This window comes from Triticum urartu, chromosome 5 (genome assembly GCF_003073215.2).
Source record: "Triticum urartu cultivar G1812 chromosome 5, Tu2.1, whole genome shotgun sequence".
Classification (NCBI taxonomy): domain Eukaryota; kingdom Viridiplantae; phylum Streptophyta; class Magnoliopsida; order Poales; family Poaceae; genus Triticum; species Triticum urartu.
In genome coordinates, this window is record NC_053026.1 from 613,420,544 (window position 1) to 613,438,072 (window position 17,529).

General features: G+C 48.6%; 1 protein-coding gene and 1 pseudogene across 1 annotated transcript; one reads left to right on the forward strand and one right to left on the reverse strand.

Moving 5' to 3' along the window:
* Positions 1-3,868: 3,868 nt before the first annotated feature.
* Positions 3,869-4,007, reverse strand: LOC125511829 (annotated as a pseudogene).
* Positions 4,008-6,147: 2,140 nt separating this feature from the next.
* LOC125507538 (cysteine proteinase inhibitor-like) lies at positions 6,148-6,891 on the forward strand. The gene is made up of 2 exons (XM_048672089.1): positions 6,148-6,390; positions 6,598-6,891. Exons 1-2 carry the CDS (start codon positions 6,148-6,150, stop codon positions 6,889-6,891), a joined length of 537 nt encoding a protein of 178 aa, XP_048528046.1.
* The last annotated feature ends 10,638 nt before the right edge of the window (positions 6,892-17,529 follow it).

Below are 17,529 nucleotides of genomic sequence, written 5' to 3' on the forward strand. Positions count from 1 at the left end.
TTGATCTCCAGTTGAAATAAACTTTATCTCCAAAAGTTTTTGTGCAACTCTTTCACGAACAAAGTGAAAGTCGATTTCTACGTGCTTTGTCCTAGCATGAAATACAGGATTTGTAGATAGATATGTTGCTCCAAGATTATCACACCATAAATATGACACATGTGGTCTCTCAATGTTCAATTCATCAAGAAGTGTCTCTACCCACATTACCTCAGAAGTAGCATTTGCCAAAGACTTGTATTCAACTTTAGTGCTAGAGCGTGAGACTGTTGCTTGCTTCTTTGCATTCCATGATATAAGATTCGAACCAAAAAACACAGCAAAGCCTCCAGTGGATTTCCTATCATCAGGACATCCTGACCAATCTGCATCAGAGAAGGCACTAACTGTTGTTGAAGGAGATGTACATATTGTCAAACCAGTTCCAGCACTTCCTTGAATATACCTTAGTATTCGCTTTACAGCTGTCCAGTGAACAGAAGTAGGAGCATGCAAAAACTGACAGACTTTGTTGACAGAGAAATATATATCTGGTCTTGTTAATATTAAGTACTGAAGTGCACCAACTGTGCTTCTATATTTAGTCCCTTCTTCTGGACTTAGTAACTCTCCCTCATGCAATGACAATTTTTCAGTGGTTGACATAGGTGTGCTGGAAGGCTTACAATCTGTCATTCCCACACGCCTCAATATATCTTTGGCATACTTCTCTTGAGTTAGCAAAATACCCTCATCTAATCTTTTAACTTCAATGCCTAGGAAATTATGCAACTCTCCTAGATCTTTAATTGCAAACTCATTTTTCAATTTTTTTGACAATGTTGAGGTGGCTTCTGATGAAGAGCTAGCAAAAATTATATCATCAACATAAATTAACATAAATATGATCACTTTCCCTTTCTTGAAGAAGAACGGAAAGGTGTCTCCCCTTGAGGGTCGGAAACCAATTTGTTGTAGCTTTGAGCTCAACCTTGAGTACCAAGCTCTGGGTGCCTGTTTTATACCATATAGGGCTTTGTCCAATCTGCACACATGATGTGGCCTTGACCCATCCTCAAAACCAAGTGGCTGTCGCATATAGACTTCTTCCTCGAGAACACCATGCAAAAACACATTATGTACATCCAGTTGGCGAAGACTCCCTGGAGACAGCAACAGACAAAACAAGTCTAATAGTAGCAGCTTTTACCACTGGACTGAAAGTGTCATCATAATCAATATCATATCTTTGTTTGAATCCTTTAGCTACTAACCTAGCCTTGTATCTGTCTATTGTGCCATCGGGTTTCTTTTTAATTTTATATACCCACTTATAGTCTATAATATTTCTCCCTTGCTTAGGTGACACTAGATGCCATGTTTGATTTCTCATTAGAGCATCATACTTAGCATTCATGGCATTTTTCCAATTCTTGTCACTTAAGGCTTCTATCAAACTCTGTGGTTCACCAGTGGCAGCAAAATTTGCAAACTTAATTTTTTCTTATACCTGACGGTTCCATCTTTGTGAACTGTTGGTTTGAAAATACCTTGTTGTGACCGAGTTACTCGTGTAGAAACAGTAGCACCTGAAGAACCAGCCGCAGAAGATCTACATCCTACGACTGCATCAGGTTCGGCAGTGGCCACAGAGGATCTGCCTCCTCGTACAGACCGGCCAGGAGAATCTCCTTTTCTGCCTGAGCGGTCGATCCGCCTCGGATCAGACGCCTAGGAGTCAGGCGGCGACAACCCATGACGAGACAGGCTGCCGGCCTCATTATGGCGCGCAGGAGATGTTGTGCACCCAGCCGACCCGGGCCAACTGTCGTCGCATGAAGACAAGGGCGAGCCGGACCCACCCGCTCGTGCGCCTCAGCCCGCGTGTCGTGCACGGAGAGGCTGCACGTGGCGCTCGAGTCAGGTGAATCCTCCATGGGATTTGTGCCCGCTGCAGTCGAGGCGTCTGCGCCAGATCTCTCGAGATCAGCACCTGTCTCCGCCTCGTGTCCTACGCCTGTGCAGCCAGGTAACAACTGTTGGTTCTGCATAAAATCATGACCAAAAACAACATTTTCTTCCCGGAAATCAGTGTTATGACTAGTTGCCAATTGATCAACACATGTATTGCCCTCATGATCTATTGGATTTAAGAGTTTCGGAGATAAAAGAAGAATCTCATCCCATAGGCGAGCACCGGCGTTTGGGTGCAATTCAGAGAAAGGGAAAATTGTTTCATCAAAGGCAACATCTCTTGAGGTGTATACATGCCCGGTAGAGATATCTAGGCACTTGAAGCCTTTATGTAGGTTACTATAACCAAGGAATGCACACCGCTTAGAACGAAACTGAAGTTTGTGCGCATTGTATGGACGTAAGTTGGGCCATCAAGCACACCCAAAAATTCTAAGTGACGAATAATTGGGTTTGTCATTGAACAACTTTTCAAGTGGAGTTTCAAACTTGATAACTTTGCTAGGCAACCTATTGATAAGATAGGTGGCAGCAATAAAAGCCTCATCCCAGAATTTTAGGGGCATACAAGCTTGAGCAAGAAGGGAAATACATACTTCAACGATATGACGATGCTTGCGTTCGGCTGACCTATTCTGTTGATGTGCATGGTGGCATGAGACATGATGGGATATTCCTATTTTTGTGAAAAAGGAATTTAGCTTCTCATATCCCCCCCCCCAATCTGTCTGGAGAGCAAGAATTTTTTGGCTGAATTGTCTTTCAACAAGATTTTGGAAGTCATGAATTTTTTGAAAAACTTCTGACTTATGTTTGATTAGGTATATCCATGTAAACTTGCTAAAATCATATATGAAGCTTACATAGTACTTCTTTCTACCTACTGATTCAACAACTAGTCCCCACACATCAGAGAAAATAAGTTCCAAAGGAAACTTGGATTCACTTATAGATTTCGGATAAGGTAACTAGTGGCTCTTGCCTTTTTGACAAGCATCACAAACAAGTTCATTATTGGATAAACTAACACATGGAAGCTTATTCTTGCTAATTATTTTACTAACAATAATAGATGAAGGATGTCCTAGACGCCGGTGCCATCTATCCGAAGATGGAGAAGTGACACTGAGCGCATGCTTCTTGGCGTCTTGTTCCATGTGTTTTACAGGGTATAGGCCTTAGCTACCCTTGCTGTGAAGAAGGGTTCTCTTCATTTCCCGATCCTTCAAAAAAAGAGTGGGGATGAATTTTAACGAAAGAGTTGTTGTCAACAGAAAGGCGGCTGGCAGAGATTAGACTCTTATCAGCTTCAGGGACATGAAGGATGTTTTTAAGAACAAGATCACGTTCAGGGGTATATATATATATATATATATATATATGTGTGTGATTGACCAATGTGGGCAATAGTCATACCTGATCCACTAGCTGCGTGGATTTGCTCGTTCCCAGTGTAGCGATCGCGAACTGTAAGATTCTCTAGATCTCCTGTAATTAATGCGATCTATCGTGCCGCTATCAAGATACCAGTTGGTATCAACTCCATACTGGGGGGCCGCCATGTTCGCCGAGCACTGATGTTGTTGCTCTTCCCCTCCCTGATAGGAGGAGTCATATCTCTTCCCGCACTTCCATGTTGGGTGTCCAAGCTTGACACAGATCTGTCACATAGGCTTAGCAGAGGGATTATTGTTGTAGTTCCCGCCGCTGCCACCACCGTTGCCACCGCCTCCCCCGTTTCCACGGTTTGGCAGCTTGGAGAAGTTACGGTTGTGGTCACCGCCGCCACCGTCACCTTGCTTGTTGGGGAAGCCACGATCGCAATCACCGTCGTCGCCGTTTGACTTGTTGAAGCGCCCGCGTGCCGCCGCATTTGCAGACGACTGAGAGGACCCACCACGTAGATTCATGCGAGTCTCGAAGCTTAGGAGCTGCGAGTACAGCTCCGGAACCCCGACATGCTCGACCCGTGAACATATGGCAGATACCACGGGATCGAACTCCTCATCGAGTCCAGCGAGGATGTGAGAGACAACATCTTCCTTGTCCACCTTCTTTCCTGAAGCAGCTAACTCATCACAAAGTGTTCTGACCTTACCGACGTACTTAGCTATGGAGAGGTTGCCCTTCTGGAGGTTCGCCAGTGCAATCATGACGTTGACGGTCTGTGCGCGGGTATGCGACGCTAGCATCCCTTGCACAGTATTGCACAGCTCAGCTGCGGTGTGGCACATTGCAACTTGGATGGCCATCTCGCGCGGCGGCGTGGTCAACAGGTAAGAGAAAACCTACTGATCTCACGCATACCACACGCCGAACTCCGGGTTCGGAGCCTTGGACTTGGTTTTGCCATCGTCGGTGGTGACCTCAATGCTCATGGGTGGCACCACTTGCTCGACGTCGAGGAAGGCCACCATCTGCGCCCCCCGGATGGCCGAGAGTACGGTGCCGCGCCAGAGTGCTTCATTCCCTCTCGTAAGCTTCTCGGTGGCGATGTGTGCAAAAGGAGACGAGGGGAACAAATTTGTGGAGGAGCTCGCCATGGATGAATCCGAGGTAGGCTCTGATTACCATGAAAGAAAAGGTGTTAAGCGTTTGATGATCTGCATCAGGGACGCATACGTGTTAATATATAGGACAGAAGATACATGCGGTTGATGAGGTTGTTGAAGTCTTGACCTCTAGTCCAAGCTATACAAGATAGGATAGACTTGCTAACAACCTCATCGTATAACTCACGCATATACACGACTTGTACAAGTTGACACGCTACAACCTATCATTTAACATCGTCCCTCAATCTTAACATGTCAAGGTTCAGATTATTCTTGAAGGCTTGAAGTTGTCGAACTTGTAGTGGCTTAGTAAAAACATCTGCAACTTGGTCTCCGATTGAAATAAACTTTATCTCCAAAAGTTTTTGTGCAACTCTTTCACGAACAAAGTGAAAGTCAATTTCTATGTGCTTTGTCCTAGCATGAAATACAGGATTTGTAGATAGATATGTTGCTCCAAGATTATCACACCATAAATATGACACACGTGGTCTCTCAATGTTCAATTCATCAAGAAGTGTCTCTACCCACATTACCTCAGCAGTAGCATTTGCCAAAGACTTGTATTCAACTTCAGTGCTAGAACATGAGACTGTTGCTTGCTTCTTTACATTCCATGATATAAGATTCGAACCAAAGAACACAGCAAAGCCTCCAGTGGATTTCCTGTCATCAGGACATCCTGCCCAATCTGCATCAGAGAAAGCACTAACTGTTGTTGAAGGAGATTTACATATTGTCAAACCAGTTTCAGCATTTCCTTGAATATATCATAGTATTCGCTTTACAGCTGTCCAGTGAACAGAAGTAGAAGCATGCAAAAACTGACAGACTTTGTTGACAGGGAAAGATATATCTGGTCTTGTTAAATGTTAAGTACTGAAGTGCACCAACTGTGCTTTTATATTTGATTCCTTCTTCTGGACTTAGTAACCTCCCTCATGCAATGACAATTTTTCAGTGATTGACATAGGTGTCTGGAAGGCTTATAATCTGTACACGACTTGTACAAGTTGACACGCTACAACCTATGGTTCAACAATACGTCCAAACCCTAACTCTCTAAGGGCAGAGTAGATGGAAATCAAGAGTGCACGAACCTTGTTGAGGGATCAGCCATAACTGCAGGACAGAAAAAAAAATCGATCGTTGCCAAAACCAACGCCGGGATAAAACACCGCTCGCTGCCGAAGCCAGCGCCGGGACAGAAAACTTGGACGAACCTGAAATTGTCTCCTGATCCGGTCAACAGCCAAGTTCCTGATGCATGTGCACCAGAAGAACCAAACGCAAAACGCGAGAATAAACAGCCCGCGCCGGCGCCGCCGCCGGCGCAGGAGCCTGCATGCATGTTGCTCCCGCCAATCGCCTGAATTGGATGGCGCGCCGCATTGACAGTTCGTGCGACGTACTCCTGCTCGATCCGGCCTGGCCGTAGCGTGAGTCGGTCGGTCGTTTCGTGTCGGGTTCGGAGCAGGGCCGTGGTAAGAAAAGAAATCAACTTTGTAGTGTACGAGTTATAATCAAATTCCAACAAACTTAATACGGAGTACGTACTAATAAATAGTCCTGCCCGATTGCCATAGAATAGAAATCCCCTCCCTGAATCAGCAGCGTCCACAGCCGCCCAGCTGAATCGATGGAGATGTGGAGACATCGAGTCCTAGGATCGGTGGCCACCCTGCTCCTGCTACTCACCCTCGTCCAACCGTTTACTCTGAACCAGATCGCGGAAGACGCGCCGCCGACGCTCGGAGGCATCCAGGACTCGCCGGGGCCAGAGAAGGTGTACGGAGGCATCGAGGACTGGCCGGGGGCAGAGAACGACCTCCGCGTCGTCGACCTCGCCCGCTTCGCCGTCTCCGAGCACAACAGCAACACCGTAAGCCCTCTCGATTATGACCTCGAGTATTTGGATATGATGTTTAATTACAGTGCTGGGTGCTCTCCTAGTTTGCCAGATTTTATCTCAACCAAAAAAAGGGTTTGTCGGATTTGAAATTACCGATAACTATCCAGTACTTTTGGGCATGAGTGACAATGTTTCTTTTTAGTTGGATCAATGATCTTGGCGCTGCTCCTGTTGCAGAATGCTGTGCTGGAGTTCCGGAAAGTGGTGAAGGTGAAGCGGCAAGTTGTTGAAGGCATGATGTATTACATTACAATCGAGGTGGATGAAGGCTGGGCAAAGAAGCTCTATGAAGCCAAGGTTAGGGACCGGCCGTGGCTGGATTCCAACCCCAGGAAGCTCTCGGAGTTCAAGCCGGCAGAGGATAAACTCTGTACCTTGTTGCGTAACATGCCTGCTTTTCTGCCGAGGTTGAATCGTGCAGGCTGTATTGAATATAAATACTATGTTCAAAAGTTTCTTGATCAATCATAATGGCTATGAGTGAAGTTCCAAAAAGGCTTGTGATGTTGTCAATGTGGATATTTATCATGGGATAGATCCCTTTCACCCTTTGTTTCTCCCAGGGCCCTGCATATATATACTCTATCTATAGAACTGTTCATCATCCATGCATGATGCATCATTAGAGACTAAGACACATGATGTGTATAAGAAGAAGTTTAGATTTGATTAATCCAAAGCTGCTAATTTCAGGGACTTCACAACTGTGCAAAGATCTTCACATACGGTTTAGATGGAGTGCTCTCTTGCGTAATATCTTTACTTCTTGCAAATTGTTTTAACTAATAGAAGACCGTCTCCAAGAGAAAAGGCTAATAGAAGAGCGGATGCGGACTATCTCAGCTCGAGCTCATATAAGCTCGGGTGAATAGTAAAATTCGATAACAATGAAAAAATATCCGAATTTTTTTTTGTGGCAAACGTTGATGAATGTTTTGGGTGCTTGCAAAGTTAAATCACCACTCAAAACATTTTGTCAATGTTTGGCATAAAAAACCCAGATTTTTTTCATTTTTTCTTTAGATTTTACTGTTCATACCCGAGCTCATATGAACTCAAACTGAGAAGGGACTTTTCGATAGAAGAGCAAAAAACACAAAACCGCAATTTCATGGATCATTATTGCACTTGACCACCACTATCGGGGTTTGAACCAAGGAGCCACATGTTTTGCACTAAGAGCATCTCATTACCAAAAGCTATACTTTGAGAGAAAATTTTGGTTTCGGGTACCAGATAACCTAAACCTTTAGTTTTCTCAAAATAGTTTTCTATGCCTTATATTGTTGCACTTTTCCCAATTATTTACTCTAGGAAAGGCAAACTCTCAGTAAAAATGAGGAGTTGCTCGCTTCCCACAATAATTGCCACGCTGCCAGCGCATAGCCCAATTCGACCATCACCGGCTATAAATCCTGGTGCCACACCCCCAAACACTAGCCCACACTGCCCTCAACCCATTTATGGCACCGCCTCTACTGATTCGCCTCCACCTTCCCCGATCCCGTCTGCGCCCCCTCGAACTCGAGGTCATCACCGTTCTCGAGCACCACCACATATTGAGCCCCACGCCGCCTCCCGGTGTTCCTGTATCGCCTTTCCCAAGCTCCAGCCCACCTCCTGTCGCCTTACGCATTGTCTTCTCTGTCTCAAGCTCTCGCTGCCATGGTTCGTGAGAAGGTGGCCACATACAAGATGATTATGGTTGAGCGGGGCACGGAATGGCACCTTGAGGAGTGTGAGTATGTCGCACGACACACATTGTCTCCAGCGAGCATCCATGTTCTTGGAGCCAAGCTCGGGGGAGGAGGGCATGGAGGTAGACCCGTCCGTCGGGTTCACCGTCATAGGGTTCGAGGTGGTCGATGCGGCGGCCAAGGGCGGCGGTGAAAGTGCATTATCTCAAGTAATGTCTTGATCGATGTTGATGGCAACATGATTAGTGAGATATAAGGTCATTTTTCAAGTTTATTTCAGGATTGGACTCTCGGTGATTGTCTATGGATGTGGGTGACCCTATTTGAAAAGGAGAAAAGGAGGTCGTTTTCGGAAGACTTGGAAGTTGTTTGGTTTATTTCAGTCGTAGGGAAGCCGCACTACAAAGAGGAGACGCAGTGCTGAGAGTGTTGTGGATCATTTTCAAATACATAAAAGCCATCCCCACCTTGCCATCTTTGCAAAGGGTAAAAACCCAAGTCAATACAGTTGATGCAGGGACCTTCAAGTGCCCGAGGCCTTGGAGCTTTGGGTGCCTAGAGTCACGAGAGAAGAAACGGTATACAGAGCTCCCTCTAGATGGGTTACGTGCCCGAAGTGGGTATTTTCACCTGCATACCCTAGGTGCCTGGAGTTTCTAGTCCGGGTGCCCGAGCCTCGCTGGGTGCTTCTCTTGTGTGCAATCTGAGCGCCCGGAGTCCCAGCGGGGTAACTACTCTTTGACTTGGGAGGAGTGGGTATAAATACCCTTATTCTTCTACCTTTGAATCTAACTTCACTAAGAGCTTATCCACCATTGTCCAAACACTAAAATCTCATTTACTTCCTCCCAATCTGCCCAAACACTCTGATTCTTTCAGGATTGGAAGAGGTTCACTCATCTACACTTCCACCAAAACCGGTTTGTGATTTCATAAATAGTTCGTCGTAAACACTTGTTGCTTTGGAGCTTGGGATCCTAGGCAGTTAGAGGTTACTCCAGAAGCCTTGCTTGTGGTGTGCTTCAAAGAAGTTTGTAAAGGTGTGGTGGTTGCCTTCCAGACCACCACCAAGTAAATCGAGGCTCATCCGTTGGGGGTGAGTCGAAGTGAGAATACGGGAGCCACTTGGTGGTGTTCCGAAGCTTTGGCTTCGGCACTGCTCCAACAGAGATTAGCTCTCCCTAAAGAGTGTGATCTTCGGGATGAAAATCACGTCCTCAACTCACTTGTGGTCGATCCTTTCCCTTTCCTTTACTTGCTTTGTATGCTTGTTGACTTGTTAATCAGGTTGTTGCCTAACATACATTGCTTTGACATATAGGTTGTGTTCATCTGGTTGTATATCTAGAGAACCTATTTTGTCCGCAGTTTCTTAAAACTGAAAGATAAGCATAAAATTTATAGTCTCCTATTCACCCCCTCTAGTTGACTGTATTGATCCTTTAAGATGACATCCACCTCCCATCGATGGTCAAGGCGGATGCGGTGTGATGTTGCGCGCAAGCCAATGAGGCAGGAGCAGTACCGCCACGCGGCCAAGGAGGAGGAGCATCGGTTGGCGAAGGCGCGGCTCGAGCCCGAGAGTGCCAATGCCGATGGCGTGGTTGCGCTTGTGGCAAACCCAAAGATCTTCATCAAGAACCACGTGGTCTTCATGTTTTTGGAGAGAGTGCACATGATGAGCACGAATATCACGAGTGCATTCGTCACAGCATCGAGTTTTGTATGATGACATTGAAAGTGAAATGGCCAACAAGTGAGAGAAGGATGAGTCTGGTGAGTTCGCCTCGATGCCGTGGATTTGGATTTCCGGCCACAGTGGGAATAACATCACTAGTAACATCACACTTTTCAAGATAATTTTGCTTACGTGGCACATATTTAATGATGAGAGAAATGATGGTGGTAACTTAGCTAGTTACTGTAACATCACATATCAAGACAATATGAGTCTATAGGCTAATAAATGAACCATGACATGACACCACACATATGTTACTACCCACTGTGAAGGTAGTAACATAGCCTAGTAAAATGTGATGTTATTAGTCTAAGTTACTCCCCATTGTGACTAGTCTAACAATAACGAAGCCGGTCCCTTCAGCGTGGGGGTGATCAACATCTCCTTTGACAAGGAGTTGATTTTATTATATCTATATAGTTTATATTGTATTTAGCCAGTTCCATGTCGATGTACCAGATAATGAACTATTCTAGTATGCTAGGTTTGATGTTAATGTAGTACCACGCCTACACGGACCTCCTCACTGCCGCTCTGCCGTCGCCTCCAACTCGTCCGACGTGTCACTCGTCCGCCATCTCGACAGCCTTGTGGCTGCCATAGTGGCGCTCTTTGTGGAGCTCGACATGCTCGCCAGCCTCGACCAATCTGTGCGAAGCTCCGCACCATTGAGGCACGCCTGCCCTTGATTAGCGCATGCGCCGGGGCCGTCACGACATGGGACTCCTCCCTTAGTTGCTCTACCGTTCTCCTGACCGTCTGCGTCGTCTACCACATCATCCTCCTCGCTCATGGACGCGCTTCTGCGAGCGACATCGCGCATGGTGCGACCTTGTGTGGCGCGTGCTTGGCCACCAGCGCAAGGGGGCGGGACACGAGCTCAGTGTCCGTCAATGCAGAGGTCGAACGCGCACGAGGTGTTTGAGAAATCGTTGCTGCATCCCAAAAGGAGAGATGAGATGAGGTGTGGTGACAATCATCAACCCAATACTACTTTGTTTCAGTAATCTCTGTCACACCTCAATATCGCCCTGCTCTCTCTCTCCCCAAGGTGACCAGAGGAGCCGCGGGACATCCGGCTTTGGATTCAGTGACTCCGCTCCCCCCCACGGGCCTCATGCTTGTTGGATGGTGATTGGAGTCGCCGGATCAGTTGCACGGTTCTTTTGTTGCTATAGTCTATGTTAGATTCATAGCTAGGGTTTGGTTGCCCGGCATGGCTTTCTCCGGCGATGATGGTGGCGGTCGTCGGCCTCAGATCTATCTCACACGCATTGGTCTTCGGAGCAATGGCTGACAGATCTGGGAGCTACGGTCTGCTCGCCGGTCATGCGTGGCGAGCGAGATCTTGGTGGTAGGGCTCGGTCCGTGAGGCGGCGGCGGCGACCAAGTTCTTGTCCTTCAGGCTTGTCTCTGTCTCAGCGGTGTATCCTCCAACAATGCTCAAGGGCATGTGAGGATGCTTATAGGTGAATTGGTCGTTGCCGGCTCCGTCCTCGGATGGTGGCAGCGCGGGCGGCCCTTGGAACATGATGGTCTCGTAGAAGGGTTAGTGGAAGACGGCGAGCAGGTTTGATCCCCTCTGTCGGTGTCAAAACCGGCGGATCTCGGGTAGGGGTCCCGAACTGTGTGTCTAAGGCGGATGGTAACAGGAGGTAGGGGACACGATGTTTACCCAGGTTCGGGCCCTCTTGATGGAGGTAATACCCTACGTCCTGCTTGATTGTTCTTGATAATATGAGTAGTACAAGAGTTGATCTACCACGAGATCGAAGAGGCTAAACCCTAAAAGTTAGCCTATGGTATGATTGTATGTTGTCCTACGGACTAAAACCCTCCAGTTTATATAGACACCGGAGGGGGCTAGGGTTACACAGAGTTGGTTACAAGGAAGGAGATCTACATATCTTTATTGCCAAGCTTGCCTTTCACGCCAAGGAGAGTCCCATCCGGACACGGGACGAAGTCTTCAATATTGTATCTTTATAGTCCAACAGTCCGGCCAAAGGATATAATCCGGCTGTCCGGATACCCCCTAATCCAGGACTCCCTCAGTAGCCCCTAAACCAGGCTTCAATGACGATGAGTCCGGCGCGCAGATCGTCTTCGGCATTGCAAGGCGGGTTCCTCCTCCGAATACTTCATAGAAGATTTTGAACACGAGGATCGTGTCCGGCTCTGCAAAACAAGTTCCACATATCACCGTAGAAAGAATAATATTTTCACAAATCTAATCTGTCGACGCATTCCGCAATGTGACATCACACCACAGCCAGGTCACCATTCGAATCGTTTTTCACAACCAACCTCAGCGTGTTTCGCGAGCGGTTTCCTTGGCACGTCTTGTCGAAGCAGAGATCGTGTCCCCTTATTACGGTATTCCCATCAATACGGACGTGGGTAACCCAACCATGCCATCAATTACGGCGCTTTGGGGGATAAGCGAGTTTTACCAGGCTGGTGGGGGCGCATAGTTTCGTCCGCCCTTATAAAGGGATAAGGGTTCACCTTTTTCTACCCACGCCTTCTTCCTCCTTGCTCATCCATTCTCGTGCACTCGAGCTCCAGCGCCCAAGTCCACATCCTTCTCCTCAACTCTCTCCAAACATGTCCGGAGCGGGAGGCAAGTGGATGGTCTCCTCCGTCACGGAGGGAGACATCAAAAAGCTACGCGGGGCCGGATACTTAGCCGCGGATATCGTGCACCGGCTGCCAGCCGCGGGGTAGATCGTCCCTACCCTAGAACCTTACGAAAGGGTGGTTTTCCTCCCCCACTTCGTCTGCGGACTGGGGTTTCCCCTCCATCCATTCGTCTGCGGCCTTATGTTCTATTATGGGCTGGACTTTCATGATCTGGCCCCGAATTTCATCCTCAACATCTCGGCGTTCATCGTCGTGTGCGAGGCTTTCCTCCGCATCCGGCCCCACTTCGGCCTGTGGCTGAAGACCTTTAATGTCAAGCCGAAGGTAGTAGGCGGCCAACAGGCAGAATGTGGCGGAGCCATGGTGGGCAAAATGCCCAATGTTACATGGCTCAAGGGCTCCTTCGTGGAGACCATAAAGGGGTGGCAATCGGGGTGGTTCTACATCACCGAGCCGCGTGACACCAACTGGGTGGCGGCCCCAGAGTTTCGATCCGGAATCCCCACGCGGCTCGCTTCCTGGAAGGAGAAGGGCCTGTCCTGGGGCTCATCGGTGGAGCTGGACGGACTCCAGAAGTGTATCCGGAACATGATAAGCAAGAAACTCAAGCTTGTCAACATAGTCCAGGTCATGCTCTTCCGCCGGATCCTCCCGTGTCAACAACGGGCTTTCAACTTATGGGAGTTCGACCCGGCCCAGCACCAGACTCTACGCGAGCTCTTCGACACGACGCATAAGGACATCTGGAAGGTGCTGTTCAAGGGCGCCGAGGTCCCCCCTCCCCTTACCGAGGACCGCGGGCTAAGCGTGACGCGCCCTGCGAATCCGGTAAGTTCTGTACATCTTGTAGGGTATTTTATTTTCCACCATGTGCGGGATCTGAGCTCCCATGCCTTTGACAAGACTGGGTGGAGACATCGGAGTAGATTGACTGCCCGGCCCCTTTGCCCGAAGACCCTGCAGACGCTCTCCTGACGGAGATGCGGACTTCGGCTCCTTATGAGGTGCCGGAGAAGAAGATCAAGAAGAAGGCCACGGGAACCCGAAAGAGTTCCCGGCGCCAGGTGGTATCGGACTCATCGTCCGATAACTCCCATGCGCCCTCCTCCAGTGAAAACGAGGGGGAGGAAGATGAAGATTCTCCCCCTCCAGCCGGGGGAGACAAGAAAAGGAAGGCCGCCCCAACCGGGGAGGCCGAAGGGTCCAAGAAGGGAAGGACTCTCCTTCCGGACTGTTCCACCACCGCCGTCGACAGCGAAGACGAGTGGTTACTCAGGGCCAAGCCCCTGGCGAAGTCGTAAGTATTCGGATACCAGAGTAACTCATAGCATACTTTTATTGCACTGCTTCTCCTAACGTCGAATATGATCATGCAGTCTGTCCCGAGCCCGTATCGACGTATCCTCGTCGGACGGTTCCCTGGACTCGTCGGATATGAATAGTGAGTCACTTCCAACCGCCTCCTCTCCTCGCCTTACGGACATGTCGAGGTATTGTCTCAAGGGGCACCGAACCGGGGGGAGATAGTCCTGGAGGCACCTCAAGGCGACCTTCCGGACTCCAGGCGCAAAGGGAGCAAGACTCCCAAGGGCTCCAAGTTCGGCCCTCAGCCGAACACCGCGCCGGAACCTCCAGTGATTCCGGACTCCGGCAGGCGGCCCCCTTCCAAGAGGCGCAAGCCACCCGTGCCGGTGACCTCTGTCCATCCAGAGGCACCGGACAACCTGCTGGGAGAGCTTCGCGCCGCTTCCATCGACGAAGAGCACCGCACTATTATGAGTGCGGTGATCAAGAAGGTTCAGTCCGCCAAGAGCGGACTGACTGAAGCCTGTGCCGGCCTTCTAACAGGCTTTGAGGTAAGTATTTAAAATATAGGAAAATATTACCGCATAGACAGTAGCCCCTGATGCTCTGTTTGGTCTTCACAAAGAAAAGCCGAATAGAGGATCAAATAATATGTGCAGGAGTCTAATATAAGTATGTCTATATGCGTATGCAGGCTTCGCTTCTAACCTCTTCCGCACTGACTGCGGAGGTCGCCGCACTGAAGCAGAACCTCGAGCGGTCCGAGAAAGAGCTCGGCCTTTCCAAGAGGCAGCTCGAATATATATATATATATATATAGACAAGGTATTACTTACCTTTGTTCTCCTCGAGCTGGATATATATAAGATGCGGTTGCAAAAATGATAGGACCATCATGGATGTTCCAGGGACCACGACCGAAGTGGCGACCCTGAAGCAAGCGTTGTCCGAGGACGAAAACAAAGCGGCCAAGGAGCGCACCGAGCGGGAGAAACAAGAGGCACGGGTGGGCGAGGTGCAGCAAGAGCTCCAGGCTCTCGTGAAGAAGCATGAGACTTTGGAGCTTGACTCGAAGACGTGAGAGTCCGAGCTTGCCGCGGCCCTCGAGAGCACAAAGCATGCCAAGGCTGAAGCCCAAAAGGCCCTCCAGGAAATTGAGGCGATGAGGAAGATAACGGCGGGTAAGGCATTCATTATGCAAAGCAAGCATGTGAAAGTAAATTACTTGTTACTTACCCGAGTCCGGAGCTCTCCAGGAGCATTCGCAGATTTGCCCCGCAGTGTGTCGGATGCCGCAAAGTACTACCAGGCCGAGGAGGGAAGCTCGACGGAGAAGTTGTTCTGTTCTCAATATACTGAGACCGAACACCCGATGCCTGTGAGCGACCAGCTGAAGCAACTGGTCGAGCTGCGCAAGGCGGTCGAACAGGCCATGAGGGGCCTTATAGTCCGGATGTGGCCTGGTGACTCCCTTCCCAACAGCTACTTCGCCCTGGTGAGGCGGCTTGTGGATGCCTGCCCACGGCTGGAGATCATAAAGCGGTCCGTCTGCATCGAAGGTGCACGCCTGGCTTTTGCCCGTGCGAAGGTGCACTGGGCGAAGATGGACGCCGAGAAGCTGGTGAAGGAGGGGCCGCCGCAGGGCAAAGAGCATCACCACCCCGAAATGTATTATGAGGGTGTCCTGAAGGGTCTTGTGGCGGACGAGTGTGCGAAGGATGTAATTTTTGAATGAGCTTGTTCGTGTGATCCTGTATTATGAAAACTTGTTCATATGCGCTATGCAACGCTTGTTTGAATTTAAAATATTACCTTCTGTGCGGTTGTTTATTAAATCTGAGAGATGGCCAGTCGTCGGCTTCTGCCCCCATGCCACGAGTGCTGGGGTGTTCGGGATAAATCTTGAAGAAATATGCCCTAGAGGCAATAATAAAGTTATTATTTATTTCCTTATATCATGATAAATGTTTATTATTCATGCTAGAATTGTATTAACCGGAAACATAATACATGTGTGAATACATAGACAAACAGAGTGTCACTAGTATGCCTCTACTTGACTAGCTCGTTGATCAAAGATGGTTATGTTTCCTAACCATAGACATGAGTTGTCATTTGATTAACGGGATCACGCTAGAATTGTATTAACCGGAAACATAATACATGTGTGAATACATAGACAAACAGAGTGTCACTAGTATGCCTCTACTTGACTAGCTCGTTGATCAAAGATGGTTATGTTTCCTAACCATAGACATGAGTTGTCATTTGATTAACGGGATCACATCATTAGGAGAATGATGTGATTGACTTGACCCATTTCGTTAGCTTAGCACTTGATCGTTTAGTTTGTTGCTATTGCTTTCTTCATGACTTATACATGTTCCTATGACTATGAGATTATGCAACTCCCGTTTACCGGAGGAACACTTTGTGTGCTACCAAACGTCACAACGTAACTGGGTGATTATAAAGGTGCTCTACAGGTGTCTCCGAAGGTACTTGTTGGGTTGGCGTATTTCGAGATTAGGATTTGTCACTCTGATTGTCGGAGAGGTATCTCTGGGCCCACTCGGTAATGCACATCACTATAAGCCTTGCAAGCATTGCAACTAATGAGTTAGTTGCGGGATGATGTGTTATGGGACGAGTAAAGAGACTTGCCGGTAACGAGATTGAACTAGGTATTGAGATACCGACGATCGAATCTCGGGCAAGTAACATACCGATGACAAAGGGAACAACGTATGTTGTTATGCGGTTTGATCGATAAAGATCTTCGTAGAATATGTGGGAGCCAATATGAGCATCCAGGTTCCGCTATTGGTTATTGACCGGAGACGTGTCTCGGTCATGTCTATATAGTTCTCGAACCCGTAGGGTCCGCACGCTTAAAGTTCGGTGACGATCGTAATAAGAGTTTTTGTGTTTTTGATGTACCGAAGGTTGTTCGGTGTCCCGGATGAGATCGGGGACATGACGAGGAGTCTCGAAATGGTCGAGACGTAAAGATTGATATATTGGATGACTATGTTTGGACATTGGAAGGGTTCCATGTGGTTCAGGCATTTTTCCGGAGTACCGGGAGGTTACCGGAACCCCCCGGGAGAAGTTATGGGCCTTATGGGCCATAAGAAGGAAGCACACCAGCCCACAAGGGGCTGGTGCGCCCCCTTTGGGAAGGAGGCCGAATTGGAGAAGGTTTGGGGGTTGCCCCCCCCCTTTCCTTCTCTCCTGCTCCTCCTTCCCTTCCTCTCCTACTCCAACTAGGGAAGGGAGGAATCCACCGGGAGTAGGACTCCTCCAGGGCGCACCATAGGGGCCGGCCCTCTCTCCCGCCTCCACTCCTTTATATACGGGGGTGGGGGCACCCCATAGACACAGAAGTTGATCTTCGTGATCGTTCCTTAGCCGTGTGCGGTGCCCCCTTCCACCATATTCCACCTTGGTCATATCGTAGCGGTGCTTAGGCGAAGCCCTGCGTCGGTAGAACATCATCACCATCATCATGCCGTCGTGCTGACGAAACTCTCCCTCAACACTTTGCTGGATCGGAGCTCGAGGGACGTCACCAAGTTGAACGTGTGCAGAACTCGGAGGTGCCGTACGTTCGGTACTTGGATCGGTCGGATCGGGAAGACGTACGACTACTTCCTCTACGTTGTGTCAACGCTTCCGTTGCCGGTCTACGAGGGTACATAGACAACACTCTCCTCTCTCGTT

Coding starts and splice junctions, on each gene's coding strand:
- LOC125507538 (XM_048672089.1), top strand. CDS start 6,148: ATGGAGATGTGGAGACATCGAGTCCTAGGATCGGTGGCCACCCTGCTC. Junction 6,391..6,597: donor CCGAGCACAACAGCAACACC/GTAAGCCCTCTC, acceptor CTCCTGTTGCAG/AATGCTGTGCTGGAGTTCCG.